The sequence below is a fragment of the Polyodon spathula genome, chromosome 22 (assembly GCF_017654505.1).
Source record: "Polyodon spathula isolate WHYD16114869_AA chromosome 22, ASM1765450v1, whole genome shotgun sequence".
In the NCBI taxonomy this organism is placed as follows: domain Eukaryota; kingdom Metazoa; phylum Chordata; class Actinopteri; order Acipenseriformes; family Polyodontidae; genus Polyodon; species Polyodon spathula.
Window position 1 is genome coordinate 5,983,935 of NC_054555.1, and position 18,491 is coordinate 6,002,425.

The following is an 18,491-nucleotide window of genomic DNA, read 5'->3' on the forward strand; positions in this document are numbered from 1 at the left end:
TGCAATATAGCTGTATGGGCTTTGCAACAATGTTTGAACTGTGCGCTTTTGATGAATTGAAAATATGTAATGAAACAACTGTTATTATTTTCTTTTAAGAATTAATTATTAAGAATACAAGCTTATCCTTATCCAGGGTGATATGGAAGGGGGTTAAAAATGAACCACTTGGGTCACTTCAGATGTAGAAGGTAAAACTACAGGAAAAGCATAGTAAAATTGGTGTAAACTTTCATAATAAAAGTTTGTAATTTCATTTTACAAAGATTCCAAACTTATGTTTATACAGTGGTAGTCGTTTAATTATATTTATGCAGTCTTAGCCCTAAAAAGCCAGCTACCTTTGTCATAGACTATAATTCCTTTTGGCAAACAACTAACAGTGTTCCCACAGTGGAAAACCAACATTCTTTGTCAACAACAACTGGTCTGTAAGGCGAGGTTCTGTGAAAACAATTTAACAACCCTTTGCAAATAACAAAGCAGTAAATATTAAAAAAAAAAAAAAGATTTTTCAGAAGATACATGATCCAGGGGATTGGTTATATATATATATATATATATATATATATATATATATATATATATATATTATCTATATTATATTGCTACTGGTTTCTACCTACTGGTTCTACCTTATTGTCCATTTCACTGCTCTACCAGTCTGCAGCTGTCAGGCATCCCAATCAGCGGCACTGAGATGGTGAACAGATATGACCGGTTGGTGAGCGAGTGGATTTGAGCAGCACTCATCATGCACAGAGGGGTTGACTGAAGTTTGTATTTTGATTGATCTGACCGGAAATTATACAGCATCTTTTATTAAAGGAAAACAAACTGATAAAATTACCTGTTTGAACCCTGTAAGAGTATTTTTTTGTAGGTGCTGTGGCTGGCGCTTTCATCAGTCCTTGTCGTTATGGCAACAATGACAGAACCTTTCAAAGGCAAAGATATTAGTAGTGAAAGGAAAGGAAGAGTCACACATAAATAGAGGGGGCCCGATGGAGGAGGACTATGAGAAGAGCATTAATGCCATGGTGATGCAGCTACTGAACAACTTGGCTCTATCTGGCAGCAAGTGCGAGGTCAATCTGCGGCTCTGGATGTCCAACAGGAGAAGCCTCTCTCCCTGGTCCTACAGGTCAGCAATTATTATCAATATTCTGATTAAGGCTTCCAATAACGAAACCACATTTCCCCACCCCCTTTGGTTCTGGTTGATCTCGGTTTTCTTTTACATGGTCCTTTAAGCGGTTTTAAATGAACGCAAGCTTGTTTTGAACTGTTTTTAGAAAGGAGGTCTACAGGTGGTCTGTATAGTTCAGCACTGGAGTTCTCTGCTAATGGATTTAACCCTGTAATGTCCATTTCTGTATCACATGTGATACAATGCTTACATACCCCTCTGCAGTTGTATTATTATTTTAAATCCAGACACACAAGCCAGAATTTGTCATATGCAGAACATTGTGTGTTGCCGGACAGTGAAAAAATAAAGCATTTTCTACAAAAAACGGAATCTAGTTATAATATTAAAAGCAGCTTTTGTCATTTCAGCAATGCTTGGGTATTACCAGGTTAAGCAAAAATCTTGTTTGTAAAAAACATGAATACATGCACATTATTATTGCATATTTTAATGCATCTATACTACTAACAAGGTAGTGTTAATATAATATTAATTCCTACAGTAGACTCCTTATTGGCACATAAAAAAGTGTATATATGCCAACCTAAAATAATATTTATACACTATACAAAATAACTGTAAACAAACTTTTGGGAATTAAATGTACATTTTATGCAACATAGTTTAACACATTTTAGTTAAATATGACAACATTAGTTTATATTGGTAACATTTCTTGTTGTGCGTCTAAAGTTTATTCTCAAACACTTATCCTTATGCAATTGTTTAATTGTGAAACTTCAAGTTTTGTTTCACTTGTATTTCCAGAGTAAATCGCGATGAAACCAGAATCCCAATAGACATACCCGAAGCCCACTGCCTCTGCTCCGGATGCATCAACCCCTTCACAATGCAAGAGGATCGGATGATGACGAGCCTCCCAATCTACACAAAAATCCCTGTGAAAAGACAGTTCTGCGACGGTCCAAAAACAGGTACAAAACAAGGGAGGAGGAGGAGGAAGAAGAAATGCAACCTGAAATACAGAACATAGCGATTGGCTATACATGCATCTTTTAAATAAGTAATGCAGGCAATCCAACATATACAGTGAGGTTGGAAACATAATGACATGTACCCTTGTTTGAAAAAAAAAAAAAACTACTAATATTCATAGATAGATCTCTTATCTGATGAAATTAATGTACTCCTCTCAAAGGCTAAATTGTAAAGCTGAACGTTTTAAATCTGTTTACCCTCATTTGGTGGTAGCACTGCAATTTACATTGTGGTTCTATGCAAGTATTTTAATGGCGCCAATAGATTAAATTCAGGGGGTTTCCAAATTGCGTTTGTCTGGTCATTTAAATATCAAACAATAAAAGACTTAAGAATCCATTATTTATTTATTTTCATTTAATAAAAGGATATTTGTTAATACCTGGACCCACACAACTATCTAAACCACAGTGAACCATATCTTATGTAAAAAAAAAATTTACTTAAAATTTATTTAAATAAATACAAACTTGTTAGGAGCCAAGCTTGACTGAATTCAGTTCAGGGGCCAATGAGGCTACATATTTTAGATTTAGTCTTTTGTTTTAAAAAGGACCCTCCAAAGTTTTGGAATTAACATTCCCTTTAAAACATATACTGTATTGAGCAACAACAAACAAAAACACACAGCAATCCATAGTGCAGAGCAGCTGCAGCATTCCGATTAACATTTGTTTTAGTTTTCATAAATGTGTTTCGCTGTTCTCTTAAACTTTTTCTTTTGAAAGCAAATCTGTCCTGCTCTAAAGGGACAGTAGATTTAAAACCAACTTCCGTAACCCATAAATTAACAATTTCAGTGCTGCATCACTGATTTGAATATCTCCGTCAAATGTACTACCTTATAGCAGTACACAGCCTCCTATAGCTGTAATACTCATGGTGAAAGTTTCCAGTTCTAAAACCACCTGTGATATAGCAAAATATACTACATCTGTACTGAAGGAACTGATGTGTGCTAGCGACTGCTAAAGGCTTGAGCCAAAACACACATCTGCTTGACATTAATTAACAAGCTACTTAAATAAAAAGTCTTATCTTTTACTATCATGACTCGTGTAGTCAGGGACCCCTACCAAAACAGTACACGTCCTTCAATTGTGTGTATATTTCAAGATGATCTAACATCAATAAAATTCTGACTGTCAGACAACAAAATTTCACACACAAGAGAAGCAACTTCTAAAGCAATCTGAAAAGGTTTTTGGATTAACAGCCATTACATTTTTCATTATTAATTCAGACATGAAGCGATTCAGTTATTAGCACCTAGCCAGATGTTAAAGCTCTGTTTTAATCTTGTGAATAAACTCCTTCTGGTCGATCATTTCCAGTTCCCTGTTCCACCGGTGGTAAGCGAGCAAGGCAATATTCTTGGCAGCCACAGAGCTCATCTCCATAGCGCTGGCTGCCCACTCTATGCTGTTGAGGTAGTACATGTCATGGAGAACAATGGGCGGCAGGTGCTTCGTTGAGCCGAACTGAGGGTAGGCCTGCCAGCCTGTCACCTGGACGGAGTAGTAAGACTTGAAGAGGGTCTTCGGTTCCTTCTCCAGAGGTTGCGGGGAAAAGACCTTCCAAATGGCAGCTTTCTGGGGCTGCTGCTTCTTTAAGTCCTTGGAGATGTTGACAGGGCTAACATTCCCCACACTGTCGAAGAACAGGGCAGGTGCATCGGTCGTGAGGATGCTGGCGAATGGGAAGAGCTTGGGGTTTGGGTAGCCGAAGTATGAGCAGTTCAGACAGCCATGCACGATTGAAGCCACAGTGTGGTGGTACACTCCGGGGACCTCTGGGATCAGAGGCTCAGTTTCAAAAGTGTTGTTAGCCATCCCCTCCTGGACAGGTGTTGCTATAATGACTATGTCATACATGGCAGAACCTCTCTCCTTTTCTGTTGTGTAATTCACTTGGTACTGGGCTGTGTCTGCTTTGGAAATTAAATTTTTTATATATATATATAAAACCATTTAGCCTGAAGTGAACCAAGAAAATAAACCCACCCATATTTATTCTTTCTCCAAACTGTTCTGTTTTTTGTGATAGAATGCAAAGCTAAGAATAATTAATATGAAGTATAGTTAAACAGCAGAAGCTTTTAAAACCTTCAGGTATTACTGCATTGATTTCATGTACCCACAAAACATATTTAACTCTGACACTACTATGCAGTATATACACTATGGATTTAGGGAAATAAAGCTGACTGCAACACAAAGGTATGGCAACATAGAACACCACACCACTGATTTCAAGCAAATCTAATATTTGAGATTTAATAAATGCCAGGGATGCACAATGCTGCACGTAGTCACGCCATCCTGCTGCATTTGACTACCACTTACCGGACACAAGTGAAACTGAGGTCACCTGGGCGTGAATCAAGCTGGCTTTTGCTTCCTTCAGCAAATCAGAGCAGACTAATTTATTTCCACCTTCGACAGCCCAAAGATTAGCCTGAGCACCTGCTAAGGACACCGCCAATGCAGAGAAGAAAGAAAACCAGTACGCTAACAAAAGATTGTTTCATTTTACAGTCAAAACCACACATTATGATCCCTGTTTTCTGCCAACAGCCGGTCAGCCAGTTAGACAATGGCTCTTTCAGTCTTGCTTACCTACAAAAGCAGGAATGCTGACAGACTGGCCGTAGTTGACGCTGGGACACTCCAAGCTCCAGCAGGGACTCGGACACTGAGTTCCGCGTCATGTTGATGAACTCCTAGGGAGTGCAGCAGCTCGTCCACCGTGCTGAATGCATAGCCATGTGCCTGGTACTTGTAGGATCCTGTCGGGACAGAGACACAGATCATTGAGAGAAGCAAATATGGGAAAACCTCAAATTAATTATGGGTTGGATTAGGCCCGTTATCATGCACAGACGATTACTTCATTGGAAGTAACAGTTTCGTTCATTCATATTCCTGTCACTTATTGGAATAAAAGCATTTGTAAAGCTCACACTTTAGCCAAATTGCAACCATTGATCCTCAGTTTGATTACCCCGCTGACAGACAGTTACTACAGAAAGGTGTTGCATCTTGGCATATTCAACCTGTTCAAACATCCACATTCTTTGATCTAAGAGACAGAATGCATTTTTCTGTGTTGAACAAAAACTCTGTTTTCTCCCAGCAGCACATTTATCTGTACGGGAATTATTGTCATACTTTCTGCATAATGCATTGCAGGTTTTATTTTAGTGATGTAGTTTCTACAATTGTTTATAAAATCATTCTTAACCACAACCAGAACCAAGCAATACTGCTGATTTCCAGCATGTTGCTCAGTAAACTGAGACATCAGTTTCACTGTGCAAGGCCACTTGCTTACCTCATTTCTCCATGATCTCCTCAACCCACATCTGCAGGCGGATGAAGCTGATCCCGTAGCGCCACCAGAGCCAGAAGAGGTCCAGCAGGTACCAATCTGTCTCCTCCAGTAGGAAGCGCTCCCTGTTAAACACAGCTGTCTTCCTAGCAACACTCTTCCTGTACTTCAGCCCTGCAGAGTGATAAGCCGCTTTAGCCAAAGTGATAAGTGCATGGGATCTCCAAAATGCATTATATACATGCACACTATTCAGAGAGCAGGATTTCTCCCCAGTGTGACTGGATAAATATTTAAAAAGTAATAATTTAAACTACAAACACTCAGTTCTGGGTATATGTTAAATTGAAAAGTTGAGCTAAACAGATCATAAAGGTATTGCATCTAGGTTAGGGACATAGATTTTACACTATTATGGTACTACACCTTTAATTACCGTACAGTGTTTGAATTACCTAGCAGTTTGACAAAGTCCTGCATGTGGAGGTTCAAGGAGTGGATCACAGAGCCACCGGACTCATACTCTTGATTGTTCACTGTGACGGTAGCCAGGCGGCCAACTACCTTGCCCTTTTCATAAACCTGGATTTCCACATCCTGCCCAAAGTGCTGCCGAAGGAAATGGCTGGTTGCCGTATCTCCAATTCCAGTACCAATCACCGCTGTTAAGGGGGAAATACTGTACAGTAAAAATGCATTTAAAATAAAAAAGAACAATCATTTTATTCAGCATGTTCTACTGTTCTTGTCTTTATTTTTTACTGTGTAGTGAAATAAAGACAAGAACAGGAAAAGTAAAATTACAGGTTAGGGTTTGGAAAATGAATGTTAGGTGCACACAGTAAGCTGACTACAATGTCTATGAAACACAGTACATTGTACAGAGATGGGATATTCCTTAAGTGCTTAGCTTATAACGTCATCATTTTAACCAAATATTCAGCGCACACAGTAAACAGAATAGTTTTTTTTTCCTTCCTATTTTATCATTTTGCAATCTTTTTGTGCAAAACTGTGCAAGCACTATAATAAACAGTCCGTTATTTTTTGTTGAAACCCAAACCAGAGACTTCGTAATTCATTTTGATTTGCTATGTGTCAGTAAAGTTCATATGCTTCCTGAAGTTGCAGCATGAAATGTACATTTGACACATCCATACCTATCTTAGAAGGCGGAGCTCCATCAGCGTTTGCAAATTTCAGATCTCCACAGACAGTCATGCACAAAATTAACAAAGCGAAACATCTCTGCTGTCGTACTAAACACGAGGACATAATCGCAGTACACCTAAGATAAAAAAAAAAAAAAAAAAAAAAAAAAAAAAAAAAAAAAAAAAAAATGTGAATTATTGTCACAGAGACGGCTGAAGTGGGCGGCGTCAGAACCAGGAAATAAATGAAATACACAAAGACAGAACAGATGAAATGAAATGACGATTGGCGCTTGCTTGCGCCGGTTTATTGTAAATAAAAGGTTTAAACAAACAGAAACCGGCACTCTACGCCAAAATAAGAGACAAACAAAAACGGTCTACAGTTAACAAAACGGTGCACAGACAGACCCACTGACAAACACGGTGAGTTTCTAAATGAACAAGTATCGTGCTGGTCCCACTAACACGTAATAGCAATTGTTGTAAATAGTTTATCCTCATCTCTCTCCCGTTTTCCACTCACCGAACACCCAACCGCGAGTATGTGAAAACGTACATCTGCTGGGATTCAATTATTAATTAATTATTCACTTGAATCCCAGCACGTGAATTAATTATGTGCAACCTCGTGCTCACATTTTAACTACTTTAAATGTACGTGAAGTGATGTACAATCCCGTGCCTAAATACAAATATACATTTTTAAACACTCGTGTTACACAGACCCGTTTATATCCCGTGTACCAATGACTATACACCGTTTAAACACCACAACACACCAACATAACAGATAATATACAAAGGGCGGGCACTTTGTCACAATTATTTATATTTTAAATACATCTGGATCACTTCTGCATCCACTGTCAATTACACATTTTCTCTTCCGGTTGCTGGTGACTGGGTGAAATGAAACCCATTACGACTAGCACTAAAAAAAATAAAGAATAATCTCGTAGCAGACTGTTCGTTGTTCTACTTTTGGCGGTCACGTGGTTGAATCAGCCAACTGTTATTGTACATTTCAAGAGACATTAGACTGACTGGTTTGAAGCAAGTGGAACTGCATAATGTTCGAGATTCAACCCATTACTGAAACGATATGAAGCGGTATTAAGTTATTGGAAAAAGGTGAACTGATGTACATAACGTCTAGATAGCCAAAAATGACAAAAAAACAAAAACAAAAAAAAAAACATAAGGGTTGATTTTGACATAAGGGGGCGCGAATACATCACTTTGATTAGCAAGTGCTTCTCACTCCCAGTACCCACTTTTCTGGGGTGACGTTTGCTAAACAAGTACGCTCAAATTTAATTTGAATGTACTGCACAGCAAGCGTCTAGGGAGCCTCCCTTCGTGTCTTCCATCATCTACTGCATGTGAATGCGCCCTTCAATTTATCAATGCTGTTATAGCTAAAGAAGGCATTCAGACTTCAGCATCACCTTTAAAAAATAAGTAGTAGACTGCACATTAAAGATATTATTTGCGTGAAAACTTATACAGAAAGGCTGAAGGTACTGCATTAGAATAGAATAGTTAACACAGGGTGATTAGAAATTAAATTTTACTGCTTACATAACACTATTTTCTAAAGGTTGTGGGCTTTAAGTGGGCAATGTTCTTAAAATAGAAACTGGAGCAAGCGCATGCAAACCAAGACTTGAATAACCCGCATTCAATCTTAAATCTGTCTGTACAGGCAAGTGAAAGGGGTGACTTTTTAAAGATGACTTGTACAACCAGTGCTAGAGAAATGGAAACAGAGTAATCTCTAGCCTGCTTAAATTTAGAACAAATTGTTCCACTGCTTAGAATTTACAAGGATGGCGAGTAAAAACAAAACAAAAAACAAAAAAAAAAACATTTTATTCTTTATTGTTTGGCATCAATTTTTATTTACCAACATAAGTAATTCAATATGGTTCTGTTTAAATACAGAAACATTCACTTTGAAGTTAACGCTCTAACATGTTTTCTGTACAACCATAAACTTTAGGTACATATACTTTAGAAATGTATGAAAATAATTGTGTACAGTAGACACTGGCTGCAAAACATTAAAAAATGTATGTTTAAGGATACTTGCATTAAGTGCTATTTTGATTACAATCATTTTCAGATAAACAACCATGTACATTTACACCGAAAGTTGAATGTATTCTAACTTTAAATCCCATTGGTGTAGAAATGTAAAATAGATTATTTTTCACTTAGTAACAAATCACCTAGAACTTAAAAAAATTAAACTAATAAAAAACAAACTGTAAAGCAAAACTAGAAGAAAACAGTGCGTTCAGTGACACTGAAGACGCCAGCCAAAATTATTTTCATCTTAATTTAGGGGTTGATTTGATTAGCCTACAATATACCCCGACTTGATAAAACACAGCAACACTTTTGGATTTAGAGCACTTCATAGCATGACTGCATCATCCACTTATTTTGGGGGGAAATCCAAGGATAACATATAGGTGGTTAATGCTGCATGACTCCCTAGTGTTATAACATACTCTAAATAATCCAGCAGTGGTTTATTCTGGCAGGGTACAGGTTGCTCAAATCAACCCCTTACTTTCTTATTCAGTAATTATACCTTGCTTAATAATAGATACTAAATCTGAATGTCTCTGAAGCATAAAGTTAAGTCAATTGCATTTCATGGACATTTCTTTTTTTATTTCTTAACATTGTAACAAATACAAATTTACATAAAGTTTCAGCTTGGTTACAGCCAAGGCAAAATAAATATGCACAAAAGTTATCTGTAAGCTACGTAGTATAGAATACAGCATTTCCCCCGCAGCAGTCAGTCAATAATAAATCTACTGACTGACACTGCTATTGGGTCTGACAGGGATTTCATTTGGGTCATTTTAATCTAAAGAAACAAACGTAATAGTGTAATGCAAAGTTTATATTTACAAAACAATGGCAGTCACAAAAGTATTACTAAATAGTAAAATAACAGAATAGAAGATTAACACTTTTACTGAAACATTCGTGTATTATCAAGACAAACTAGCCAACTTGCCGTTTTTCATGCAGGATACGACAGATAAGCCACATGTTGAAGAGAGAACAGTTTTTATACAACCCAACACTGGTAACCACTTGCGTTGGCGAGTATCAGCATCCAAAGGAAATACAACGTTTCAATAAATACAACTTTGTTCTTGACATACTGCAAGCAAATTAAATACAAAAAAAAAAACCCTTGCTCTACTCTACACAACATGTACAATTGCACATGCTTTATGCCATGCATCTCATTTAATCTCAGGCCCACACATTATTAGCTGCTTTGAGACAAACTGTAGAACAACACACCTCACATCTCTTATGACAATACTAAATCAAGACTCGTTTCATATGCCTTTTCCATAGGCAAATATTGAAAACCTCATATGGCGACAGAATTTGTGATGAATCATTCTAAAAATGCTAATGTAACAAACAATCCTGGGAAAAGGTGGATCTATTCAACCACTCAGTGCAGTAACCACCACAATAAAGACTTAAACTAAACCATTTAAGGATCATTTATAATACTACAGGTCATACTTTTGCATAAGAAAAGTTTGAACTTTCAACTGTGATATGAGTCAATTGCTGAGGGTGAAAATCTCAAATAATTAAGGTACCTTGGAAATTGGTAATAAATTCTACATTTTGTGACCATCAGCAACTAAATATAAAAAAAATATATATATAAAAGCACGATTTGCAAAAAGAAACAGAAAATATATAAAAACTGTACAGGACATTAAGAAGCAAATGTGCAATGCAAAGCTGAAGTAGGTCTCAGTCGAAATGGAGCTGCTGTCAATCTTGGGATTCAACTGCTACTCCGACATGCGCGTGCCTAATAGTGCGCCCATGAAGTTGATACCCTTCGTGGGTTACAACCGTTACTGTGCCAGGCTCTATACCATCGGCTGCTACATGGCAGACAATTTCATGCTGATAGGGGTCATATTTGCCACCAATGGGCATCATCTTTTGAAGCCCATGCTTGCCAAACACACTGTGCAACTGCTCTTGAATGAGCAAAAGTCCGTCATAAAGGTTCTTGAGAGTTGGGTTTTTATCACCGAGCGCCTCCTCAGACACACTGTCTGTGGTCTTTTCCAGCATATCTGCAACCTCTACCAAGTCTCTGCAGAAACTCTGGATACCTGCAACAAGACGAACACCAATTATACAGCTGCACCCATGACACAGTGACGATTATACAACCATTTGGATGGCTACTCACACACAGTAGATGTATGACCAGAGAGCTGCTTACTCACCAACAAAATATTTTTTAGAAATTAATAACATGTGGAATTTGCAACGTATTCATGTCACAAAGACGGCCGAAGTGGGCTGCGTCAGAACCAGGAAAAGGAATACACACAGACAGGACAGATGTGTGAAATGATGATGGCGCTTGCTTGCGCCGGTTTATTGTAAAATAAAAGGGTTTAAACAAACAGAAAACAGGACACGGCACTCTACGCCAAAATAAAACACAAACAAAAACGGACTATACTTAACAAAACGGTGCATGGACAGACACACTGACAAATAGTTTACATAAACAAGTATCGTGCTGGTCCCACCAGCACGCAACAGCAATTGTTGGAAATAATTTCTCCTCTCTCTCCCGTTCTCCACTCACCGAACACCCAACCACGAGTGGGTGAAAACATGCTGTTTTTATGTACCAAGACTCGATTGCTAATCAATCATTCAATTGGAGTCTCGGTACAACTGCACGTGAATTAATAAAGTGCAATTCCCTGTGCTCACATATTATTACATTTTACCTGCACGTGAAGTGTTGTGCAATCCTCGTGCCTAAATACAAACATACATTTTAAACACTCGTGTTACACAGACCCGTTTATATCTCATGTACCAATGACTATACACCAACATTTAACACATCACACGCAACATATAACAGAAAATACACACAGGGGCGGGCACTTCGTCACAATTCAGCATTCATACACAGCAGATGTGTGTGTGTCTCAATAACCTTGAGATACAGCTTCTTCGTTAAAACATATTAAGGGATACCAAGCTACTTGTCCATGTGTGTTGGAGGGTAGTGTATATAGACAGGGACACTCAATAAAAAGCCATCAAACTAAGAAGTTAATACTGTCTGACCAGTTACTGTTAGTTAAATATATAGCTTGGATATTTTTCCAGACAATTTCGAACGAAAGAAAGAAAATAAACACTTTTGAATGTTTCCAATTAAATACTACGCTTTTTACAGGCAGGATGCAAACTGAAACACTTTTGATACTCCTTTATGCTATGGTTGGGTCAATTTGGTATTTACAGCTAACACTATTATATATTAGAGGTTGGCATGGTTAGAAAGTCCAGAACCGGGCACCCACTGTGAAAAATACCTGGGTATTTTTCGAGTAAAGATTAAAATAAATAAATAACATATTAATGTTTTAAGTGCATGATACATAGTGTATACTATATAGTACACATACATTTAGTCCCTTCAGATCTGTAGACTGGTGTAACCTTTTTCTGTACTGGAAACATTTTAAAACCTTACGTTACCACTTGGTTAAACTTGTATAATATGTACACTAAATTCGAATTTGTACTTTTAAAACAAAGATTACTACCCAAAGGCTTTTCAGCAAATTACATGCAAGATACAACCGAGGAACAGGCTGAAGAGTAGGCCGTTGAACACACAAACAGTATGGAGATTTGTACAATATGTTTTGGTTCATACAAAAAAACAATTAACATTTCATTTGGTCAGCATCTGTGTGTGTTATGTTCTCAGGGTCCTTCTAACAAACAATTACAGTATTCAATAGAAAACATGTCTTACCAAAGATCTTTGCATCCTCCACAAATTTTTGAGTTCTTCTTTTGACTGTATCCGAATCAGCTAAAGCTTTCTTATATCTCTCCTATAAAAGCAAAGAAGTGTAATTTCTAATAAAGCGTACAGGCAGCAGATCTTTGCGAGTTTCTTTCTCAGGATTGTCTGAACCCAGGATTCTCTTTAGCAGATTCCAACTTTTTCAATTACATTTGGTATAATGTATTTAAGAAGACAGACTACTACTAGTACAATTAATACAATAAGGAATACAGTTATAGTAAGCATTTGATTAGTAAAAATCTTACTGTGAGATCTCGAACTTGTTCTTCAAGTTTACTTGCTCTCATTTGGAGCTTGTGAACTGTTACAGTTTTCCCTAGCTCATCCTCAGAGTCGTCCACATTGTTCTCATCCCCAGCACTTCTCTGGTGTGCAGCCGAGCTGAACAAGCACTGGGATCCCCTACTGAAAAACAGTAAAAACAAACATCCAGTTCATTTAATCAAACACTGCAACAGGGCACCTGATCTAACAAGACAACTCTCAAAAAACAGCATTATGATACAAGAGGTACAGTTCAATCACGGGAAATCATTTGACATATTTTGTTTAATGCACATCCACATATATAATAATCATCTTGTGCCTTTCTAATTCCTTGTACACTTACAAATGTATGACACTTGCTTTACTGTCCAGAAAAAGAACTTTGAGGTCACAAGACAAGAGCACAGCATTACAGAATGGGTTCAGTTTGCAAGCAACATGTGACACAGGAGGCGGTGTGGTCCAGTGGTTAAAGAAAAGGGCTTGTAGCCAGGAGGTCCCCAGTTCAAATTCCAGCTCAGCCACTGACTCACTGTGTGTGACCCAGAGCAAGTGTATTAACCTCCTTGTGCTCCGTCTTTTGGGCAAGACATTGTTCTCTGCAGCTGATGCATAGTTCACCTTGGATAAAGGTGTCTGCTAAATAAACAAATAATACAATCACTCAAAAAACAGTATTAGTATTAAAAAAAGGCACTATGGTAAAGAAGAATAAGTAAAGACAATTAATTAATCAATGTCAATTATCAAGAGCAGTTTGCCTGATATTTACAATTAAACTTGTTCTATTATCTACTGAAAGAGAAGGCAATTCTTTAGTCGTAATTCAAATGCCATTTAAACACCCCAGTTGTTCCCCACTCTTACCCCCTTTGCATTACAATGAAATCAAACACTGGGATCCACCAGACTAGACCCATTTGAAACAAAAGGCACTCAATGTTTGAAGGACAGTATTTGCACCACCCCAGAGAGCAAAAGGAGGTACATTTACTGACACAAAACCGGCCAAAAAAATTAATTACTTGTAACATGTATTAACTTTAAACTGCAGAATTCATTTTCATTAGTAAACTACCATTACTTTGTGCAGTTATTTAGCTTAAAGCCAATAATAACATTTTAAAAAGAAGTTACATTTATCATAAAAGCGTGTTTTGTTATCTGGTATTTTTTTTTTTTTTTAAATGCTTCTGGATGGTTGCCTAATAATGTAATTCTTGTTCTTACATGTGCATTTTATAGTCTAAAAATCAGTAACCACTTGGGTACAGACAATTTTAAGGTCATCAGTTACTGCTAAAATGCCTGTTGGTTGCAAATTCAAACAGAACCCCAATGACAACCCCCTAAAATCTGAGACCATCTATCGATCCATGTCAATGAATGTTCTCTGCCTTTCCTGCTGTGAGAGAAAGGCAGACAGATGGCTTCAGGGAACACCAAGGAATAATGAATGGCTTCCCTTTTTGGACCATGAATGCATCAATCTCTCCATGTTATTTATTTATATATATATAAGAGAAGGCCAGTACAACTGGAAAAGACCATTAAATACTTTTTAGTTACCTCTTCCATTTTAACAAGAGACAGATTTACACTAGGTACAAATGCTTCACAGAATAGTAATTGAAGTATGCATCTAGCATTGAGAAGCAAATGGAACAACTGATTGATCACCAGCACAGCTGTGCGAGCACAGGGAATGTGTTTTTGTTTGGGGGGAGGTGTGGATGTGCATGAAATACCACCTCTCCCCAGACCTAAACCAAACCTTTCCAAGTCAATATGAAAAACATTTTGGTTTCCCTTAGCCAGAACAGCCACGACTGCAAAAAAAAATAAAAAATAAATAACGAGTAGCGAGTTTGCTTCAGTCATGGTTACCATCATGTTTAGAAACACTGGCCGGCTTTATCAATCTTTCCACAGCATGTCTCAATTTGAATATGAAACAGAAATATCCTGACGCCGAATGTTGGCTTCAGCATTTTGAGTATGTACATTAACTGTTAGTGTAAGACTGCCAGTACTCGAGGGTGTATTGCATTGACTAATTTCCAGGCTCCTGCACAGAGCCTTACAATTGTAATTATTGTTGCAGTTACTGCTTGCAGTAGTCCTTCCTCGAGTGGCTTGTTTTTATATAGTTAATGCATACCTATTGATTTGGAAGCAAGATCATAAACCCTGGCATAAAATGTGTATTAAAAGGAAATCCCAAGAGCAGCAACTGGTGAAACACTAGATTAGCACAATGATCCTAATACTGAGAACATGCAAACATTTTATCTACAGCCTTAAGAATGTTCTTGCATGTGAAGAATTTTCATTTTATTGAGTAACTATTGTCACTCTCTTAAAAAAAAAAAAAAAAAAGGAGCTGTTGTCAAGGTTCTTAAAAAAAAAAAAAAAAATCTCCTACACTTGTCAGCTGCCACTTAGAACTAAAACACAGCTACTGAAAACACTTGGCACCTAACATACAATTTCAGCAATAACAATTTTGAAATCTCACATTTTTATGCTTTGACTATCTTTATAGAAATTGTAGCAAAACTGTACCCTGCACCCTACTTAACCCCTTAAAAAGCTAAGTACATTCAATTTGATTCAGCTGAATTCACAATTTAAAGAAAATAACATGGACATGTTTTTAAATATGATGTGTCAGAGCCAGCACACTAGCTCTGTTTGTATGCATTATTGTTCAAAAATTATTGGAAAACCATACCTTTTATCCTCTTGATACCAAGATGTTGTCCTTTTCTGCATGTACTGTGTTCCAGTTCAATAATCACAGGTTTGTGTTTGGCATGTACGCTTACTAGATGCACGATTATTTAATAGTACAGAAAGGTTTTGTACATTTGACAGGCTCAAGTACAAAGGACAGGCAGTGATTGCAGTGTTTCTATGTGCACAATATAAAATAACTTCATCTCATCAAGTTCATTAAAAAAAAAAAAATCAATACATGAACCAGCACCTTTAATGTTAAGGGGCTGATGTAAGTTTACATGCAAATTGATTTGTTGCTGCAAAAACCCATCTTGCGGCCCAAATCGTCGTTCTGCACGCGCTAACCATGCTTGGTAATTTGGACTGTTTGCACTATCCTTATATCAGCCACTAGATCTTGCATTTCCTTTATCAGAGGCAATCTGCAACTGAAAGTGTGCCATGGTGAGCGATAAAGTACTTTGCATAGGAGCATGGTGAGCCAGCAATCAGACCCCTGGCTTATACTATACAAATCACTTAATCCATTCTCACAGCAGGTATAGTATATCCCCTGCCATTGTGTCACAATGCCACACAGTAGTATACACCCCATCTCAGTTAAAGTAAATAAAGTAGAAGGGGGGTCCAAGAAAATTTAATTTAATTGCTTTGATAAGTAGCTCATGGCCCTCTGCACCTACCCAGGATGTGTCAGAACACTTCATGAGCTGTCACTTACAAAATGAATGTGTCAAAGCAATACATTTAAATCACTAACAATTGAACAAAATGGGAGTCTTTGCAATATGGTATTAAATGCAACAATAAGTATTTATTGAATTTTCACGTGTCAACTCTGTGTATGAAGTATGATAACGACATAATTCCAAGACTTTTGTAATACTGTGCAGGTTGGAACAAAACCGAAATAATTGTAATTGCATATCATTTTAAACTTTAAAAAGGCAAACGAAGCAAATTCATTTTTACACAGAGGCTACTGGTACATTTCCACACTTTCTGGATTTCGACACTCATCTCCACTTCTGTAATTGACATGCAAGTCTCAGTCGCATAGGAAAGCCTACGTGAATAGCAGCCTTAGCGGAATGGATTCCACCAAAAGGAATGGACTGAAACGCGGCAGAAATTTGTGCCGAGTAAACATTAACCGCACTTTGAACAAACCAAAAGATGCATTACATTTTCGCTACCTGCATTTGACTTTTTATAGTTTTATACAGACGAAAACAGAATCGCTGTTTAATTCAATAAACCAACTATCGCTGTTAGAAAAACTAAAATTACAACAAAATACCACAATTTAACAGAATGTGCAATACACCGCCGTTACTAACCTTATCGCATTTAAGCCATCATGTGATCTATATAGTTGTCATGCCAAATTGACAAACCATGTGTTGAGGCAATTTGGCATGACAATTATTTATAGACAGTAAGACTAGGCTGTACTACGACACTGCACAATCTATTGAAAATGTCTTGTTAGAAAATGTACAAAATTAATAACTCAGTAAATGAATAAATAAAACACTTTAACGAAGGCTCGTCCACAGTGACCTAAAATATAAGTAATTCGACTGTCACCAGGCACACGCAGACTACTTTTTTAACAGAACACTTGACTCAAAACACCATACTAATATATATATATATATATATATATATATATATATATATATATACATATACATACACACATATACATATATTAAACAAAATGAATGTGCAAGTAAAATAAATAAATAAGCACCTTATCACAGCCTCTGTCTTACATAACATACAGATACCTGTGGGTTTAAAACACACATCATTCAAAACGGTGAAAGACATTTCTTTAAACGTACAGGTTACGTTGTTCTCTCTCAGCAGAAGGCAGTCACACACTGAGCGCGCAATGCCCGCTGCCTCTCTAGCACTATGGTAAGGTGCATAAACATCTGTGTAAACCACGTTTCGTTTCTATCACAAGTTCTACATATTCGTTCAGTAAATTCCTGCCGATTGTACAGTGCGTTTCTTACTTGTTAATCCCGGTGGTGTGCGATATTAAACACTTTAAATGATGCAGGTTCTCTCGAGCTGCCCGAAGGTAACGCATAGCCATATTCGGGTAACAACCTTGCTGAGGGCCGCGCGGATCATGTGAACGGTATAACTACAAGACCCATAGGGCATTGCGATGTATGATGATAGAACTACAACACCCAACTGGCACTGGCGTAACAAAACAACATTGAGCCAAGGCAGGGGCTTAGAAGGACTGGCAATAATATTTAAATCCGACAGGATCATAGACGCTCTAATCATCACCTTAATCCTATATATTACCACCACCCTCCGTCCCCCGACCCCCGTCCCCCAGATAAACAAATCAAATTAATTTTTGTATTCAGATGTGGATGTGGATTTTAACATGGTCTATGATTTAGTGAACATGATTATTCCAACATCAAGAATAACCGAATGACAAACAATACAGCATATACATCTAAATGCGTTCCTGGACTGTCACATCTTCTACTTGTAGCAGATCCAAGATAACATCTCGAAAGGAAAAAACAGTTTGACGACATCTGAATAAAACGCAGTGCTGGATTTCTTTGATAACAGTGGCGGCGTTGTTGCTTGTCAGCAAACCATGAAGCAAGCTCACTAAAACGTAAACACCAGCTAGTGTGTTTACAAGATGATGCAGGCCAAAATAAGCCCTATGAATTTCTTGTTTAGAACAATTAAACCGGTTCAATAATACCGTCACTGCTGCTTGTTTAATCATTGTAGTCAAGTTTGACAATTGTTTAGCAGAGTTTATATCATATAAACACGTTTTGTTTGATTTACATTGATTTTTTAAAAATTTGATTTATTTATTAGCATT

The 18,491-nt window shown here is 37.3% G+C and overlaps 2 protein-coding genes and 1 pseudogene across 2 annotated transcripts; 1 reads left to right on the plus strand and 2 right to left on the minus strand.

Moving 5' to 3' along the window:
* The first annotated feature begins 634 nt into the window (after nucleotides 1-634).
* LOC121296982 (interleukin-17B-like) lies at nucleotides 635-2,212 on the plus strand. The gene is given in 3 exon segments (XM_041222968.1): nucleotides 635-1,144; nucleotides 1,961-2,175; nucleotides 2,178-2,212. Coding segments are annotated over 3 exon segments (390 nt in total). The 5' UTR covers nucleotides 635-1,004.
* On the minus strand, nucleotides 2,212-6,804 carry LOC121296983 (annotated as a pseudogene).
* A 1,752-nt stretch (nucleotides 6,805-8,556) lies between these two features.
* Nucleotides 8,557-17,746, minus strand: LOC121297372 (grpE protein homolog 2, mitochondrial-like). Its single transcript, XM_041223661.1, has 4 exons — nucleotides 17,635-17,746; nucleotides 12,844-13,003; nucleotides 12,542-12,623; nucleotides 8,557-10,856 (listed from the first exon to the last, which is right to left on the minus strand). Exons 1-4 carry the CDS (start codon nucleotides 17,715-17,717, stop codon nucleotides 10,504-10,506), a joined length of 678 nt encoding a protein of 225 aa, XP_041079595.1. The 5' UTR covers nucleotides 17,718-17,746; the 3' UTR covers nucleotides 8,557-10,503.
* Between the last annotated feature and the right edge of the window lie 745 nt (nucleotides 17,747-18,491).

Excerpts from the sequence above, each read along its gene's own strand:
- LOC121297372 (XM_041223661.1), bottom strand. The coding sequence starts at position 17,717 with ATGGCTATGCGTTACCTTCGGGCAGCTCGAGAGAACCTGCATCATTTA. Across the intron at positions 13,004-17,634 it reads CACACCACCGGGATTAACAA|TAGGGGATCCCAGTGCTTGT; the intron begins GTAAGAAACGCA and ends ACTGTTTTTCAG. Across the intron at positions 10,857-12,541 it reads GGAGGATGCAAAGATCTTTG|GTATCCAGAGTTTCTGCAGA; the intron begins GTAAGACATGTT and ends GTCTTGTTGCAG.